Source organism: Dryas octopetala, chromosome 2, assembly GCF_963921425.1.
Source record: "Dryas octopetala chromosome 2, drDryOcto1.1, whole genome shotgun sequence".
Lineage (NCBI taxonomy): Eukaryota > Viridiplantae > Streptophyta > Magnoliopsida > Rosales > Rosaceae > Dryas > Dryas octopetala.
The window spans coordinates 13097142-13116190 of NC_141367.1; the positions used below are offsets into that span (position 1 = coordinate 13097142).

Below are 19049 nucleotides of genomic sequence, written 5' to 3' on the forward strand. Positions count from 1 at the left end.
TCGAAACCGTTCACTTTTTACATCACATATTATAGATCATCTCTGCAAAAAATCAACTCAATCGGAAATCGTTTAATTATATAACTGTTGTTGATTAAATAGAAAAAGTTAACGGTTTGGCTAAAAAATCACTCTTTAATTGAAAACCATCAATTTTTTCTACTTAATTGACAACAGTTATATAACCAAACGATTTCCGATTGATTTGATTTTTTGCAGAGATGATCTATAATAGGTGATATAAAAAGTGAACGGTTCCGATCATGCGCCGGCATTACCGAAATTGTTATTTTCGGAGGGAGGGTGGACCTTGGGGTACCCCCAAGGGCGACCCAAATATTTTCCTTTATCTTTTGTACTGCAATTGAGTCATTGACCAAGACCTTCTTTTTTATTTATTTACGTCCACAGTTCTCCCTCTACTCTGTTCCTATCTAATATCTTCTTCATTCAGTTCACACTTCTTTTTTTTTGGCCAAGGATTCAGTTCACACTTCAAACTGCAGCTAGAATATATTAATTCCATGCCATTACAATGTTTTTATTAGTTAACCAGGACCCTAAAACTTATAACACCTAGTCCTCTCATATCACGTCTCAGTTTTTTTTATTTATTATTTATTTACATTTGTGTGACAATGAAGATTACTACCTGGAAAATGGCAAAGGTTTGATCATTAAGCCAATTGTTGAATCTAATTGTCGTATGACAAAACATAATTGCATCAATTAATCTATTGTTCCAGTGATCATTTTTTTTTTTTTGGGTCCAAAAAAAGTTCATTAAAAAGGCACAAAGCCCACAGGAAACACAAGTCCAAATAGGGGCGATACAAACAAAGACACCAAGAAACCAAAAACGGCATATAAATGTCTTATGGAGCAAATGTCTTATGTTGTTATCACGAAATAAAATTTGGGGTTTCGAGAAAATTTCAATAGAAATTTTGATAGAAATTTTGAAGATTTTTAAATTTTGATAAAAATTAGATGGAAATGACGAAAATTGCTATCAAAATACGAAAATTTTGAATGAAGCTTTATCATATGTTTATTTAACATATTATCGACTAAATTGATAAAAAATATTGAAAAACCCAAATTATATAGTAGGTTTTATTTGATATAAGATGAATATAATGTGCGCTGGAGACAAATACTGTTAAATAAAATTAGTATAATGAATAAATGAAATTAGTATATTATTTATACTTTATAATCTATACACTAAACCCTATATATTTTATAATCTATACTTTATATCGTTTAGGATATGGTATATGATATTAGGATTTAGACCCTTTAGGGTATTTTTAATTATTTTTTATATAAAAATATATTAGAGTTTATTAGTTTATGGTTTAAAAACAACTAAATGAAATTCCAAAACGGCCAAATGAAACCCCAAATCATTTTTTTTCTTTACAATTGCCCAAAGGTCCCAAACCCCAATCAACTCTAAACCTTTTAATTTCTTTTTTTTTTTTTCCTTCTTTTTCTTTCCTTTATTTTTCCCCCTGAGTCTCCACTGTTTTTCTTCTTCTTCTTCAGTTCTTCTTCACCCCTCTCTCTCTCTCTCTCTCTCTCTCTCTCTCTCTCTCTCTCTCTCTCTGCATCTCCATCACCAACCCACCCTCACCCTCACCCTCACCTCTTTCTCCCTCCTCTCTTTCTCCCTCATCTCCCCCCTGTTGCCCCTGCCACCGCCCCATCTTTCTCCCTCGATCTCCCTCTGCTGCCCCCTCTTTCTCCCTTGATCTCCCCCTGCCGCCGCCCCCTCCTCTTTCTCCCAAAACCATCTCTTTCTCCCTCAATCCCCCCTGCCGCCGCTCCCTCTTTCTCCAAAAACCCAACCTCCTCTCCAAAAAGCCAACCTTCCAAAATCCAAAACCAATCCTCGATTTCACCCGCCCAAAAATTTCGCTGAAATTTTGAGAATTTCGGCAAAATTTCGATAATTTTGACAAAATTATCACAAAAAGTTAACAAATATGAGTTTCGATTTCGACACCCAAAAAAATCGAAATTTCGTCAAAAATTTTGAAATTTAACACCTTAGTTGATATAAACTTATAGTGAAATTTTTATCCTAAAGCAAATAGAGAGATGGGAAAATTAAACAATTTTTAGAATATAAAAGCTTCTCTTACTTGTGGAATGGGAAGAATAGCTAAAAGGGAAATATTTGGGTCCTTAGTTTTGCGGACTTTCTCATCTTCATCTTCAGTACCAATAATCTTATAACATGTGTCATTTCTTTTAAAAAGTAATATACTATTTAAAAATAAAACAAATTTGTATTTTATTTTGCATAAATAAAATAATCAAACAGTAACAGTATTCCGCATCATTATTGAATTTTTTTCTTCCTCCCTCTCGAAACATACAGATATTACAGACACCTGATACATTGTAGACTTTTAGTAAACCACATCAAGAACTATGAAACAGAAAATTACAATGAAAAAAATAAAATAAAATACACGCACACACAAAACAAAAATCAAAGCTGCTAATAGAAAGTGAATATTACAAATTCCTTTTAGCTGGCTAAATGGCTAGGAGAGCTGTTGAACATACTGTGCCACATGAAAGCTCTTGAAAGTACCATCTCTAGCTCTTGGTGACCCCAGTTATTAGTTGGAAGGTGTTGAATAAACATAACCAACTCTTGGAAATCAAGTTTCTGAAGCTCATCCGACCACTGAATATCAAATAATATTGCTTTTTTAAGTTATTCATATCCACTCCATTACAAAAAGGAAATCTAAAGCAAATTAAGCTGGCCATGCAATAACAGAAAAGCATTCATTTCTCATACAGAATACTTCACCAAAGAATACAGAAATAACCTTTCAGATTCTCTGCTATCAAATTGACCCAAAAAACATTTAGTAATATAGAAAGAAATAAGCTGTTGCACACTTGCACCACATAAGTTGTACAAGTACAGAAACAAACACCCTGGAGAAATGGTAATCATAGACCGTGAAACTTTGTAGAAGAGCCAATGATATACAAGGCAACCTTGCCCATGAGCCTTCCAGTCACTACTAAAAAGATATGCATGAGGTTTCGCTCCATATTTAACTATTCTCAAGTTCCAAATTACGACAGAAAGTTAAAGAAGAAGACCAAAAGGAGAACCGAAATGGTACTTAAATGGTTAGAATACATTACGCCCACTAATTGTCTCAAATGGAAAGTAGTATAGCGGATTTCTTCAGTTTTGAACATGCTGCATGTCATGAAAGCTATTCAGAAAAGTCTTTAAAACCTTATATAAGGAGTCCAAAGTAGCATAAACAATGAGATTTTTTCCATAACCAAAGCTGTGAAACATGCTTGCGTTAAATTCTGCATCATTTATTGAAAGGAAAAAGGAAACACATCATTACCGGACAAATAAATCTACTGATGCATTTCCTTATGACAGCTAACACATCCAAACATGTAACAAGGAAATATATCCTTGCAAAGGCAAGAATTTCTATCTTACCGTTAAAAGAAAACTGGAAAATATATACACTAGGAAATCTGGCAATGCATCTCCTTCGGCAAGATACGTATCCCACAGGCGGGAAATAAGATGGAAAGGAATCTGAGCAGGAAAAAGAAAAAACTGGCATTAGCTTTGCAATAAATGAGAAAAGCACAAGGTGACCAAAATTTTCTGTTAGAAAATCATTCCCAGCTACAACTCAAGTTACCTCAAGATTACAGGCTAGGGTGACTTTGTCTATTGTATATGAATATCTTTGAAATAGGGAAATCTACAGAAAAGTACAGAGAAGAGTTTTATAGAAGCACACCTCACGTATTAAAAGACAGTTGAACCAGCGGAAAGCAAATTGAAGGTATTCTAGCCCCTGCTCCTCCATGTGTCTAGATACAGGTTCTAGTGCAGTAGGAAAAAATAATGATTATACACATAAAAGATGATAGTAGAACTTTGGCATGTTTCTTGCATCATACAGCATTAGGTATTGCCATTTTCTGAACTGAAGATATTATAATGAAGCCTGTGGAGTATACAAGCAAAAGTTGGTCTTGCCTTCAAGAAAACCAACATCTCTAAGAATACACTTCCTAGAATTCACAATAAAAGATCTATCACTACAATATGATATAAAATGTTCAGCATCATTTATTGCATCCATGGAGAATTAGAAAAATAGTAAATGCAAAGAAAATCACCTTCTTAGACTTAAAACATAGGGAAAATTTTTCGAAAATGCCTTAAACTTTGACCCTTGTGTTAGTTAAGAATATGAACTATTACTTGTGTCAATTTGCCCCCTAGACTTTATGTTTGATACCAATCTGCTCCATCCGTCAACTCTGTTAAAGATTCCATCCAAAAGTGATCACGTGCATGGGCTAATGTGGTCAAATTACTAAAAATTAATTAAAAAAAAACCATTATCCTCTTGATTCTCTCTCTTTTCCCTCTTCTTCTATCCATTCTCTATACTCTCTCTCTCTATGGGATTTGTCGCAAACAAAACAGGATCCAAAGGATGCCGGAACTTCTCCAGCCTCTGGATTGCAACGTCGCCAGCGTCAGTTGTTCTTTATCTTTGGGCCACTTCGCCAGCATTGATTTTTTAAGATCACAACTTCGCTGACATCGCAACTTCGCTGGCCTTCCTCTCTCCCCTCTCACCCTTCTCTCGACCCTTTCTTCTCGATAACCCATGAACACCACCAAACCCCCACACCCGAAGGTAATATATATATTTTTTTTTCCTGGTTTTATTTCTACTTAATTAAGTCATTGGTTTGGTTTTCTTTTTAATTTATTTCTTACATTTGATTGCATTTTTCGAGGTTTGATTTTGGAATTATTCGTCTGATGGGTTGCATCTTTGGGGTTTGATTTTGGAATTGTTGGTCTGATGGGTTGCGATTACTTTTTTCTTTTTTTGGTCTGAGATGGGTTGCGCTTTTTGAGTGTGGGTTTTTTGTCACAGGTGCGGTGCTCTCTGTTCTTTTCCGTCTCTGTTTGATTATCTCATGGTAATTTTGTTTGCAATTTTGCAGATAACTTGAACTTCAACCTCTTGCAAAACCAGTACTTTGAGATGTTTCCAAGCCACTGTTATGATTAATGGCTGAAGAAAATATGACATTGTTGGGGGTGGGTGTTTGCTCCAGGTGGGTTGAGAGAAGGGAAGAGAGATGGGGGAGAGAGAGGAGATGAGGTGTCGCCGGCCGGTGAGGGAGGTGGGGTTGGCCAGTGGGAAGGCGGCGGGAGGGGAGGGTGATGGTTGGTTCTGTGGGTGGGGGAGGGGTTTGGGTTTCTCTGGAGAAGTCTTTTAATTAAATTCAGTGTTTTTTTTTTTAATTTCATTAAATTAAAACTGAATTAATTTAACCCTGAAAATTATTTTAAATTAAATTCATTTTAATTTAACACTATGAAAGGACAATAATGTCCCTGAAAAAGTGATCACGTGCACAGTTTTAATTTAACCCTGAAAATTATTTTAAATTAAATTCATTTTAATTTAACACTATGAAAGGACAATAATACCCCTGAAAAACAGAGTTGGACAGATGGGGCATCACTTTTGGATTGAATCTCTAACAGAGTTGACGGATGGGGCAGATTGGTGTCAAACATAAAGTCTAGGGGGTAAATTAACACATATCATAGTGCATATCCTTAACTAACACAAGGATTAAAGTTTAAGGCCTTTTTGAAATTTTTTCCCTTATAACATATAGTAATCAACCCCAAATTTAGCCTATGAATTACATGAATTACTTAACATAATACATGAAGCATAGATTTTAGTATAATTTTTCTGGATTTAATACAAGTACTAAATTTCCTTTGATTTGTTCCTACATGTTAAGAACATTCCATTCGTCAGCCAGCCAAATCTCTAAATCCTTTCTGCCTTCCATACATCCAGCCTTTATTTACTCTCTATTGACAACCTATGCAACCTACATGCCAGGGTTGCTATCCATAGGTCCTAATATGCATACACAAAAGCAAACAGACTTCCATGTTGAAAATTATGCAAATGATATTTTTTTTTGTTTTGATAGGAAGAAATGGAAATATTCAGCAAAATTATCCAAAATGCAGCTTGTAAGTCCACATAGAAGTATCATCTCATAAAGGAAAAAAGTTAGGAACTAGATGCAAAGAAATGGGGTTACCATCAATCCGCTGAACCACTTCCTTTAGCTTAAACACAAGCCTCTGGATTCCCGGCTGAGCAAATGTGTAATGGTCTTGCATACCATCAAGTAACTTTGATAGGCACCAGTAGCAATCAGCCTCTATATTAGATATTTTATCGGGAGATAGATCAGAGATGGACCAATTATCCACACTCCCTTCTAAGTGTTCTGACAAGAAAACAACTAGAAAGGGAGTAACAAGATCATTTATTCCTTGAACATACCCACTTGCAGGATGTCTAATGGCCCTGAAAGACATTACGAAAACTAACATGAAAAGACATCACTAATAATCATAAGAGTTAAATAATTTGCAAAACAAATAACTCAAAATGAATAGTCCATATCTCAATCAACTTTTTAAAAGCTAAATTATTCGGACCCAAAAAAAGCTCGGAAAATTCACCATGCTAGTGTAAATATGTGTTGGCTATGGGTAAACATTGTATTTCAATACAAATTCATTGCATAATGACCATGAGCAAAAGAATAAGGCATGTAGTATGTGCTGATGTCCTAGAACAATCCAAAATTATAGGGAAATAAAATGGAACGATTCACATCATCAAGGTAGCAGGAATTGTTTATCTGCATTAGATCATTTAAAGGTCTCATTTAGGTAAAAAAGGGTTCACATAACTGAGGCTAGTCTTGGGAATAGAAGAGCTTTGCCATTGTTCACTAATCATCCACACATGGTGCACATCTACATAAAGACCTACCATGCAAATCCCATGGACTAAATGTACAGTCTTAAAACATTCTGATCAAATGACTCAATAATAGTGCAGATGTAACAAATATGTCCAGTTAAGTGGCAATTACAATATGATAATCAGGCCCATTCTCCCAGCCCTCTAAATGTAGTGTCAAGAACATCAAACCAACCTAAAAATAGAGTGCAGAGAACATGTATGTATGAACTTAAACAAGTCACTATCAACTTGATAGCACCATCCCAGACACTTTAGAGCAATATTGGCACAGACTTGGGCAGGATTTTGAGGCCAATGCCAGGTAACGGGACAATAATGCAGAAATGAAATCTTATATGTTTTATACTGTAACTGAAAAATAATCGCCCAAATGTTTACTGAGCCTTTGGATGAATGCTACAACTAAAACAACTGTCTGGACTTTCTAGATAAACCATACACCTTTAAATTAGGGGTTAATTAAATCCCAACCCATGCAACTCTTTTATTATGACTTTTAAGCCGTTGACTTTTTGCTTAGTAGATTAGACCCAGGTTTAAAAAGTCCTGCCACCTAGGAAAAAACACACCTAGTAGTCATCTATTAGTTACAAAATCTGCCACTCAAACTAAAATAGAATTTTATTCCCTAACTTTAGGGATTATATTTCCAGTACTGTGATAACAGACTACAATCCAAATCCTAAATAATTCAAATCCTCCCTGTGAAACACCCTCAGCCAAGTAACCATGTGTACATGTTTGAATTTTTTGTCTATCCTCCTTGTAATGGTATAGAAATAAATATATATTTCTAGTCTAATAGATACACTAATATACTGATAGGTATATTATTTTTACGATATACCTTTCACATTGCAGCGCCAAATACATTTGATATATCTAATTATATTCTAAGTAGTTACGCTAATGTACTAATAGGTGCATTATCTTTTACAGGATAGATATATATATATGCATGTACTGGGGCTGGTGCTCAAGCTGCATTTATAAGAAATAGATATATTATTTTACTATATACACATGATGGATTGGCCAATGTTGTTAATAATATACCTATTTATTAAATGGAAAAAAAAAAAATTGCTGCAGCGAATCCCAAAAGATATGGACTAACCAATTGGAAAATTCATTTTTGAATTTCCAGAAGATATCCAAAACTGAACCCAACAACAATTCCCAATCAATTGAGATGGAAAACATTATTCACTCTTAAAAAAAAAAGTTAGATAGTCAAAGGGCAGTTTTGTAAGACAACACATATCTTTTTGGAAATAGGCTGACCCATCAAGCAAAAGAAGGAAACTAGCTTAGCTGGACAGCAGTCAAAGGGATAAACCCATTAACAATAAATATGACAAGTTGGAACTAAAGAAAAAGGTATACCAAGAGGCGCAGCCTAATTACTATTAAATCAGTAGCAGATATTACACTTTTGTTCTCAGGCATATGCAAGTCCAATAGATACAAGCGTAAAACAATCAGTCGCATGCAACACTTGAGCAACTTCAACTCCGTGGAACTTAAATCATTTCATGAAGAGAAAAAAATAAAAGAAGACAAAGGCAAACATAGGTGGACTTAAGAGCAGGTCAAAGTTTAGAGCAAATCTGGTAGACCCATTGGAGAACTATCAAGGAAGAGACCTTTTGTTCAACCTCAGTTCAAAAAAGATTTCTATATTAATGAAGTCATTTCTCTGTTTCTCTCATGAACACATTAGATGTCATAAAAAAAAAAAGGGAAAACAACATAAATGACCAAGATAATAAGAACAATGATAGTATTTAACCATGTGTAAAGGATGCGCTCCAAGGATTTCTGGACTTGTGCCTGCTGAAAAAAAGATACATCTGGCACAGTTCTTGGGCAATCAACAGCGATCTAACAAGGATAATAAGTGTAATGGTCAATATCAGGAAGAACTTATTAACACAACATAAGATGAGCTTTCAGTAAACATTAACACACCTGGTGAAGCATGTTTATCTCGTCATCTGAACGCTCAGTATCCGGAACGTCATAGTACTGAGAAACACAGTCAAGATACTCAAGGCGCTTCCTTCTTAGAACTCCCGCCCTTCTATCTGAATTAGGCGGTGCATATCCCTGTTGTCAGTTCATATTTAATTTCAAACACGCAACAAGATTTACTAAATAAAGGCATCCCAGATTATCAAAAGGACAAATAAAAAATGAGGCCCTTTTCTGAGACATGATGCTATCCTGTTTTATTTTTCTTTTTCTGGGAAATGACATGATGCTATCATCAATACCTACTTAGAACTTCCATTTCAATTGTAGAAAATAAATTTATAAACAACAAGAAAAAATTACCAGAAAAAAAAAAAAAACAAAAAAAAAACAAAAAAGATTGACACATGCATAAACCTCATGTTCAAAGCATGGGCTGAAAATTGGACATGCACAGAGTACACTCAACACCTATTACCCAGCTGCAGGCATGGATGGTTGTAATGAACAAACACATAGAATTGAAAAAGTCATGACATGGCAAACTAATTCAAGTGGACCATAAGTAGAACCTTGCACCTTCTCTGTCAATCACGCTTCTTCTCAGTCTCACAAGGTTAACACAAAAATTATGGCTTTCCTGGGGTTCATCCCTTATGAAGCTTTGAAGAGCATGCATTCACAAGCCTATTATACAATTTGCAATCCAAACAAAGTGGATACCGTTCATGTATAATACTGACCCTACTGAATATTTATCCTTCCTCTAGTAGCCCAATGGGCAATAATTCTATATTTTTCTTTTTCTGGGAAATGACATGATGCTATCATCAATACCTACTTAGAACTTCCATTGCAATTGTAGAAAATAAATTTATAAACAACAAGAAAAAATTACCAGAAAAATAAATAAATAAAAACTGAAAAAAAATAAATAAATAAAAAGATTGACACATGCATAAACCTCATGTTCAAAGCATGGGCTGAACATTGGACATGCACATAGTACACTCAACACCTATTACCCAGCTGCAGGCATGGATGGTTGTAATGAACAAACGCATAGAATTGAAAAAGGCATTACAAGGCAAACTAAATCAAGTGGACCATAAGTAGAGCCTTGCACCTTCTCTGTCAATCATGCTTCTTCTCAGTCTCACAAGGTTAACACAAAAATTATGGCTTTCCTGGGGTTCATCCCTTATGAAGCTTTGAAGAGCATGCATTCACAAGCCTATTATACAATTTGCAATCCAAACAAAGTGGATACCGTTCATGTATAATACTGACCCTACTGAATATTTATCCTTCCTCTAGTAGCCCAATGGGCAATAATTCTATATTTTCAACATCCAGAAAAGCTAAGGGACCGTCTGGTAACGTTTTGCAGAATAATTTTTGAAAAACAATTTTGAAAAACCAAAATGAGAAATTGTATTTTGTATTTTCAGGATTCGAACATGCGTCTGGTTGCATAGTGTAAAAACAACTTTTAATAACAAAAACAGATAAAATGTGTCTGGTAGTCAAGTTTAAATTTTAGTTTTAAACTTAGTTCAACCAATTTCTTTCTTGAAGAAAAATGGTTATTTTCAATTTAAAGAAAACTTTTATTAAAATTTGTATTTTAATTGGTCAACTAATTGTGTATAGACTAATGAAATTATGAAAATGTCATCAACTGAAATATAACTAAAAAAGCCAAAAAGATTTTAACTAGACCCAACTTTTTGCCCCAAACCCATAAGAGAATCAAGTCATTTGGTGTTGCAGCTCTTCCACTAGTTCATATGATGAAAGATGTTCTAGACTTGCAGCTCTTCATTTCCTATATCGAGTGATATGGGCTTAGATATAGTGAGATAGAAGCTAAAAACACAAAGGTTCACCTGAAAGATCCGAACTCTTCTCCTACAAAACCAAACCCAGCCAACCAATTCAATGCTCATAGCACCAACTACAATCAGATTTAAGTCCATTCTCTCGCCTTCCCTCATCACCCCATTCACACTGTAGGCGTCCCCACTAGTCTCTCATTCAGTCACTCGTGTACCCAATTAAACCACAAAACCCCATTGGGGCAGATCTGAGTGAATCATCTCAGAGAATGACATTGACGGAAAGAACGGGCGACGGCTTGAGGACATTGATCTTGAAGCTTTCTAAGGATGATTCTTTCTTTATTATTTTTTTTTTTTTGTGTGTGATCGATTGTTTGTATATGTTGATTTGCTTAATGGGTTTTTGGTATGATGCTAATTTCTTGATTTGCTTTTTCTTGAGACAGATAATGAAAAGAGGGATGAAGCTTTGTGCGAGGAGTCCCGTGTTTTTTATCTGTTTCCCGCATTTTCTAAATACGGTGGAAACATCTATAGAGCGTTTTCAAAATTTAAGTGCAATTCTGAATCTGTATTCGGAAAAAAATATCCCGTGTTTTTCCAATCTGCTCTACCAAACGTGTATTATATACATTTTTGGTTTTGCAAAACGGAAAATTGTTTTGTAAAACATAACCAAACAGACCCTAAGTATCTTTAGTTAAATATTCAATCAACAATTTATTACAAATCCAAAAATTTTAATCATGCTTCTTAGAAGTATCAAGTTATCGAGCTTACCAAAAGAAGCCTCCATACATTGGGTCGCATATCTGGTGGTACACCACTCCAAGCCAACTCACGCAACTTCTCTACACAAACAATTAAAATTAATTTAAAGAAAAAAAAAACAGAACAGAAAAGAAAGACGCAGAGCTCAGTTAGCACCAAAATGAAATTTGTGGAGGTAATAGATATATCAAAAGAGTAACATAGGCTACCAGAATGAATTGCTATATCATAAAGCACATATAACAAGCATAAAAATTTGATTCCACATAATAAGGATGCCCACTAATCATGATGATAGGATTCTACAAAAATAGGAAGCTAAAAGGCAACAAACAAAACCCAGGTCACATTCTAACAAGTCCAAGCACCACCCAACAGAAACTCAGAGAAAACATTTGACCTTCATAATCATACTTTCATGTATAGATCGGAGGGAGGAAAGAAAGGGGGGCAAGAGTAACGAGACAGTGATCTTACCTAATATGACTGTTGTCCCTGAAAGGACCTTTTTGAACTTCATAACTCTTGCAGAATCAGTAGCTCTAGAACCCATGGTAGCTTTTTGAGTTTCTTTGGAAGTATTCTCAACATTTGATGTGGATGATTTTAAGTTATTTGAATTTGCATTATTGTTTGGCTTGCTTGGAATCTGTACTTCTTCCTATTTTAGAAATAAAATTCCCAGTTGTTATATTCTCAAATAACCAGTCATAGCAAATGCTATTATTTTGAGATTTTTAGATTAGAAAAAAAAAAAAAAAAACCAACCTCTAGTGCCTTGTCCCTGAGATTACTTGTTTCAGCATTACTGTATGAGAAGGTCCTTTCATAATTGGGAGAGGGTTCTCCTAAGTTTGAATGATCTGGCAGGTCTGGTCTCCTAGTCAGTAATACTTTACCGGGTATGCTACGCCCTTTGAGCAGCCTAGATATCAGGAAAAATATAATCAAAACTTAAATAAATAGATATTCAACTATTATTATCAACAATACATTTGATTTGCTCAGAAAAATATTTAGCAACTGAAGCACACAACCGAATCTAAAGAATTTATGATATACTACCAGAAGAGCTATATGTTGCTTCAATTTGTGACATGAACATAAGATAACATTGAGAATTCATCCAACTGCTATGACTACGACACTAGAGATATCAAAAAACCATTATACCAAATGTAAGTAACTAGAATCAAAATCTAGAGCTGATGGAAGGTGCACCACTGGAACAATATAAATGTCAATAATGGTGCAGAATTTAAACTATACTTCCGATATTAAATATAATTAATCAGATTATCCAATACTTAACATGCTGTCATAAAAACAGAAAAAAAAAAAATCCAGTAAAAATTGAATCTCCTGTCACCAATTTTCAACTATATAGTTACACTAGTCGCCTATTAACTCTACATTCAAAGTGTGATTGCTTCTGTTTTCCCATTTACCCACCAACCAAACAGAACAGAGCATTAATGAATTCATTCAACTTAAGTACAGAGATCTCACAAATCACACGATTTTTCTCACTGATTTTCATAGGATGCAACGAATTCAACAAAACTCATATTCATTTTCTCAGACAACTTGTAGAATTCGACTGATAAAAAGCTACACTGCTACATAGGGTTTGGAAAAATTAGAAATGAATTAGAGCCATTGGCGAGTGTGAATTGGAAAAATTCCATAATGGGACCAATTCTAATTATGTTTTGCTACATGGGGTTTTTTTTTTTTTTTTTTCTTTTCATCTGATTGCTTAATGGGGTTTCAAATCTGAGGAAAATCACAATAAATATCAACAAGAAATGAGAAATAAATTAGAAGAAGAATTTTTGGGAACAGGGATTAGTACCCTTGAACATTCCTGAGGGTTTGGTTGAATCTTGACTCCATTGCACTTTCTTTCTTCGAGTCATTTTCTTCTTCTCTGTTGTAGCTTTGGTCGCTGTTGTTGTTCTTCATGGTCGCTCTTCAATGACCATGCCTTTTTGTGCAAGGAGAAAAAAAATATAACAAACTTATAAACAGAAAACTCGTAGTTTACTATGCTACTGGTTTACTTTTAGCGGACGCATATCCTCGTCCTCTGCTTGGTTTTAACTTCAGTAGGAATGGGAAAATGAAACCCAAACACCAACTCTCGAACCGGTCCCGTCCGATATTTTTTAATCGGTGAGTTAAGTAACCGAACCGAACCGGTTTTGTTCGGTTTACCTCTGGTTCCTAGTTTGCATTTCATTGGTTTCGTCCCACCGAACTGATTTAGTTAAAATAATAATATGTTTTTAGTATAATTTTGCCACACTAGATGTCACAGGCTCACTTTTTACGCAGCAGAATATGCCCGTGCAGCACAAAGATTCCTCTGAATCAAGGCCAGTCATTCTTTCTCGTATGCTCTTTTCAAGATTTAGACTCATTCGTTGCTTTCTCGAGGTTTGTCAACAAGAACTACTCATCCCGAGTCTTGCTCGTAGCTACTATACGATTGCTTCCTTGTGCCAAGGTTCTTAGCCAAGACACTCGCCCGATCGATAAGTTCTTATGACGTCAGCATTCCATTCTCTCATGTCGGGTCTTGCTTTATTCCCACGTCTTAACCATCATAGCACTAAGGGCTAGCTTGCGCCCATAGTCCTTTCCTCGAGTTAAACATGCAAGCCAACTTGCAAGCACGCCACCCGAGTGAGCAATTCTCCTCTGATGCCCTTCATTAGCTTTCTCTCGTTGGCACGGGGTCACCCCTTCTCGTACCTACTAGCATCATACATTGCGCATGGCCAAACCCAAGCCGATGCCCTCGTTGACTACTACATGGCCAATGGGCACCATGGAGTGTTCGGGAGTTCACATGCAGCTTGCGTGTTGTGCATATGATGCGACATAAAGGAATTCCCCTTGTAGCCTCGTGTGCGCGCGCCCAGCCCAATACAAGCTCTCACGCTCGCTTGTACTGTCTGTGGGACCTTCTGTCCCACGGAGACACATGACTACCCTCCGGAAGTCATGTGCCTGCCCCCTAAGTCCCAAAAGGTTCTTAAAGTAGCTCGCTTAACGTCCCATAGGTGCTGGCATTGGGGTGGTGGAGAGCCTGATCGACACCATGCCTCCCCCTAAAGAGTATTTTATGTCTTTCTTCACAAAGCAAGAGGAAACATCACTTTGTGCGAGGAGTCATAATTGACCTTAATTAATTCATCCGAACTCCGAATGATGAACCGTCAATTGCATTGGACTTGTTTCGACCTCTTGGATTTACCAGTATTTTTAGATTTCCCAAATTTCAACCAGAAGACCCTGAAACAACCAAATTACCCTTCTACGCGCGCAACCAGGCCATTCTTCGCCAAACGAATGCCACACTCTTGCTATTTGACCCCTCATCCTTCATAATAATGTCATGGAAGCACAACTCTTCATGTGGACCGTGACACTAGGGCTCGAACACTTAAGTTCTGCCATTTTCCAAAATGGAAAAAAAAAAAAAAAAAAAAAAAAAAAAAAAAAAAAAAAAAAAAAAAAACCATTGCCTCATGTCTAGGTTGTCTCGACTCTCGGGGATCGTTTTTTTTTTTTTGCCTCACTGTTAAAGACTTCACTATTTTTTGAAATTGTTCTAAACTCTCTCGGATTGGCCTAAGATGGACTAATAGCCAGTTTGGGATTGCTGTGCTTTTTAAATAAACTGCTTGTGTTGTACTGTGAGAATGATCAGCTGTGAAGTAAAATAGTTGAGTGTTTTGTAAATTGTGTTGTTAAAAGTGTTGTGAGTGTAAAAAGCATTATCATAGTATTTGTTAAATGTTAATGTAAAAGTGTTGTGGCTGTGTATAATGACTAAAATGGACATGATGCTGAAGTGTTTTTTACTTATCTGTTTGGTAAAAAAAGTGTTTCTCTTGCCTTTTTTATTTATTTATTGCATAACCTTTATTTTTCAAAAATAAAAACTACCTACAAATATGCCTATGTTGTAAATATCATTAATTATGTGGTTGTCCATTATCATGTTTCATATTTATCTCTTGTATTTATCTAGAGCAAATTGTATAGATAATTGAGAGAAGTCAAATTCAATGTGAAGGGCTCATCCCTGATCATCCAAGAGCCTATAAATAGAGGCCTTATGTGAATGAAAAATACACTGTGATTTCTCCCTACTTCTCTATTGTGTTCTCTCTAGTTCTCTCTATATTTCCTTTTATTTTATAACACATTATAGCACGATAGTCTTCCAATTCAAGAATAATGGCTTTGGTGCTCCCGTCTAATGTTCTTGCAGTGTTGCTCTTTGATTGATTGTTTATTCATACACCACTTTCTTACTTGCTGCTCTTATGATATATTACGGTTTAAATTCTGATGCATGATTGCCAATTGGTTCACGCTCCTCTGTTAATAGTTATTTGTTTGCCTCTTATTTTTTATGCTAATTTCATTGTTGAGACAATACTTGCAAAACTTTAAAAGATAATCACGTAGGCCTTATATTCCGAATTCATGTTCCATGATTGGTTACTGATTACTACTCTATATTATGCTATTTATCTTACCTGGTTAACGATTTCATGTACAGTTTCTATTATTTGATGATTGGTTACAACTTACAACCTCTGAATTGAAAAGATATATATATAAATAAAGGAACTGCTTGCAATCTAGTTTGAGATTAATTCGTTCTTAATTTTGTTATGGAATCATGTGAGATAACATGTGTAAATCTAAATGAGTTTCAGCATCGATGATGCTTAATTGATACAAATATATAATTTCATGGTTGTTTTATCGGCAATTAGTACTAGCAAATTATGTTTGTTAGCTTGTTTCATTATTTTATATATTCATATGTTTACTCTTGTAAATCAATAATAAGGGTGTTGCAATTTAATCACTTCCTCCTTGTTAACCATGATGAGCACTACCTTTTCAATTTGATTAATTGATACCTAATTATGTTATTATGTTATTTAACAACTATATAAGGATATCATAAATAATTTTTTCTTGATCATTAATTCTCATAAATTCAATTAACAGCCAGAAGATCCTTAATTCTCATAAAATTAATTAAGGGCCAGAAGATCCTTAATTCTCATAAAATTAATTAAGGGCCAGAAGATCCTTAATTATCACAAAAGTGATCAAGACCAAAAGTTCTTTGATCATCAAATTAAATTGAGGGCCTAAAGATCCTCATAAAATTATATAAGGACCAAAGTGCTTCAGTTTTTGTACAATCAAATGAGCGCTATAAGTTCCTTAATTCCTAATAATAAAAGGAGGGCCTGAAGTTCCTCATTTGTTATTCAATTAAATAAGATAAGGACCTGAAGTTCCTTATTACTTAATATACAAGGACCTAAAGTTTCTTGACCCATACAATGACCTAAAGTTCCTTAACCATATATAAGGACCTGAAGTTCCTTGATCCATAAAAGGATCTTAAGTTCCTTGATCCATACAAGGGTCTTAAGTTTCAATATTTATTTTGAGAACCATAGTTCTAATGGGTACCAAAATTTCGAACCCGAAGTTTCGAATATATCAAAATTGATGAACCTACAATTTATGGATCATAATATTATGAACTTGAAGTTTCATAATTAATATGTTTATATTATATGAATTTTCTTATGCAATTTTAATGTCAGTATTATTTTAATTATGTTTATGTTCCACTACTCGTTGTATATTATTATACATTGTAATATGTACATTATTCATACATAAATGAGATAAGGGCCTGAAGTTCCTTATTCTCAACATTATAAGGACTTGAAATTCATTGAACTTAATTATTATAAAGGCCTGAAGTTCCTTATCATACGATCCAATCAAAACCTGAAGTTTCATGACGATTGGTCAACATTGGAACAATATGCAATGAAGTACATGTTCGATGATAGTGCAAATACTACATATTCGATCATTGAGGTCTTGATATTGTTGTGCACTCAGTTTTTCTTTATATATGATATACACGACGATTATCACATACTATATTAGGACCTGAAGTTCCTTGATTTTGATTAATCATATAATCATATGAAGATTTGAACATCTTCAATTTTTTATGAGGACCCTAAGTTCTTTGGTTCTTATCATGTGATCAAATCATAATTTTGAAGTTTGTTGTTTGTATTATATATAATAAAGACTCGAAGTTCTTCAATCTTTATCTAATCATATAACTAAATGAGGACTTGAAGTTTCTCAATCTCTATATACAAATCATGACCCGAAGTTTTTTTATTCTTTTTATTGGAACTAGAAGTTTCTATAGTCTATTTTAATGCAATGTTATACAATTTCTGCTTTAATTTCATTATTCTATTTATTTCCTTATTTTAATTCTTAGCTATGCATTATTCTTTTTATATGGAAATGTAGTCCTAAACATTGAACCTGAAGCTTTGAGTATAGATCGATATCATTTTGAACTTGAAATTCTAATTAATACAGTCTCAACCCTAAAGTTTTGAGCAATTTATTTTGGCTTGAAGTTCAAAATATATGAATCTTGTTAAGAACTAAAAGTTCTAACATAGTACAAACATTAGGAAAATAAGGACTTGAAGTCTAAATATGAACCTGAAGTTCAAAGCTCGAACATTTTAGACTTAGAAGTTTCAAGTTAAATTCAAGTCCATGTTTTGAATCTTGAACCTGAAATTTCAGAAATATGTTAATGTGGACATGATCTTCATGTTATGACTTTTGAGGAGCAAATTTTTATAACCCGAAGTTCTAACCTACTCCAAATTTGAGGTTTTGGGAATACATGGGAATACATTATTTGTTTTTTGCCAATATTGATTGAACCAGAAGTTCAGATCTATAAATTTAGATGTTGTACATTATTAATTAATTCTTTTCATTATGTACACTAGTTGGCTATATCATTTTCTTTATATAGAACCTAAAGTTCTAAATCTTTGATTTATACTGTATTTATGTCTCCTATCACGGAATGAAGAGATCAAACTTATAAAGAAATTGTTATTCTAAAGTATACAACTTGAAGTTCCTTATTCCTTGGTTTTACTCAAAACCTGAGAAATTTGAAGTTCATGAAAAATAGGATCAGAACCAAATTTTCTATTATGACTGCAGGCATGTAATGCCTTCAATGTATTGACTGTTGGATGAGCTCTATTTGATCTAACGGATAAGAAAAAAAGAAATGGCTCAGCAAGTAGCCTTTCTCTTCAATTTGATGAGAGAGAAAGTGAGCTGGAGGAAAAAAATAGGCTTAGTAGGTAGCCTTTCACAAATGAATCCATCCAGAGGGACAGAGCTCAACCACGAATTGCACATCCATCACTACAGGTGTCTTCTTCCTATGATGTGCTCTCATCCACTTTGGGTTTGGTATGGTCTTGACATTTTTTCAAGTGGCTGAGCTCTGTTAATTTAAGGTATGGATATAGGGATTTTGCACTTTAGTTTGAAGATTTGGCTTTAAATTGGTATTCAGGTTTAGGATCAAGTGGTTGGTAATGTTAATTTTTCATTTTCAACGTATGGATTTAGGGATTTAACACTT

General features: G+C 34.5%; 1 protein-coding gene across 2 annotated transcripts; it reads right to left on the bottom strand.

Annotated features, from left to right (window-relative positions):
- Window positions 1-2285: 2285 nt before the first annotated feature.
- Window positions 2286-13598, bottom strand: LOC147293217 (uncharacterized). Of its 2 annotated transcripts, XM_086231730.1 has the most exons (11): window positions 13356-13598; window positions 12269-12425; window positions 11978-12161; window positions 11510-11580; window positions 8886-9023; window positions 8707-8798; window positions 6175-6446; window positions 3813-3898; window positions 3500-3601; window positions 3181-3238; window positions 2567-2704 (listed from the first exon to the last, which is right to left on the bottom strand). In XM_086231730.1, exons 1-10 carry the CDS (start codon window positions 13463-13465, stop codon window positions 3224-3226), a joined length of 1227 nt encoding a protein of 408 aa, XP_086087856.1. In that variant the 5' UTR covers window positions 13466-13598; the 3' UTR covers window positions 2567-2704; window positions 3181-3223. The 2 variants fall into 2 exon arrangements, with proteins under 2 accessions (XP_086087855.1, XP_086087856.1); XM_086231729.1 differs by lacking the exon at window positions 3181-3238 and having other exon boundaries at window positions 2286-2704; window positions 13356-13594.
- Between the last annotated feature and the right edge of the window lie 5451 nt (window positions 13599-19049).

Excerpts from the sequence above, each read along its gene's own strand:
- LOC147293217 (XM_086231729.1), bottom strand. The coding sequence starts at position 13,465 with ATGAAGAACAACAACAGCGACCAAAGCTACAACAGAGAAGAAGAAAAT. Across the intron at positions 11,581-11,977 it reads AGGGACAACAGTCATATTAG|AGAAGTTGCGTGAGTTGGCT; the intron begins GTAAGATCACTG and ends TTGTTTGTGTAG. Across the intron at positions 8,799-8,885 it reads AGATAAACATGCTTCACCAG|ATCGCTGTTGATTGCCCAAG; the intron begins GTGTGTTAATGT and ends TATCCTTGTTAG.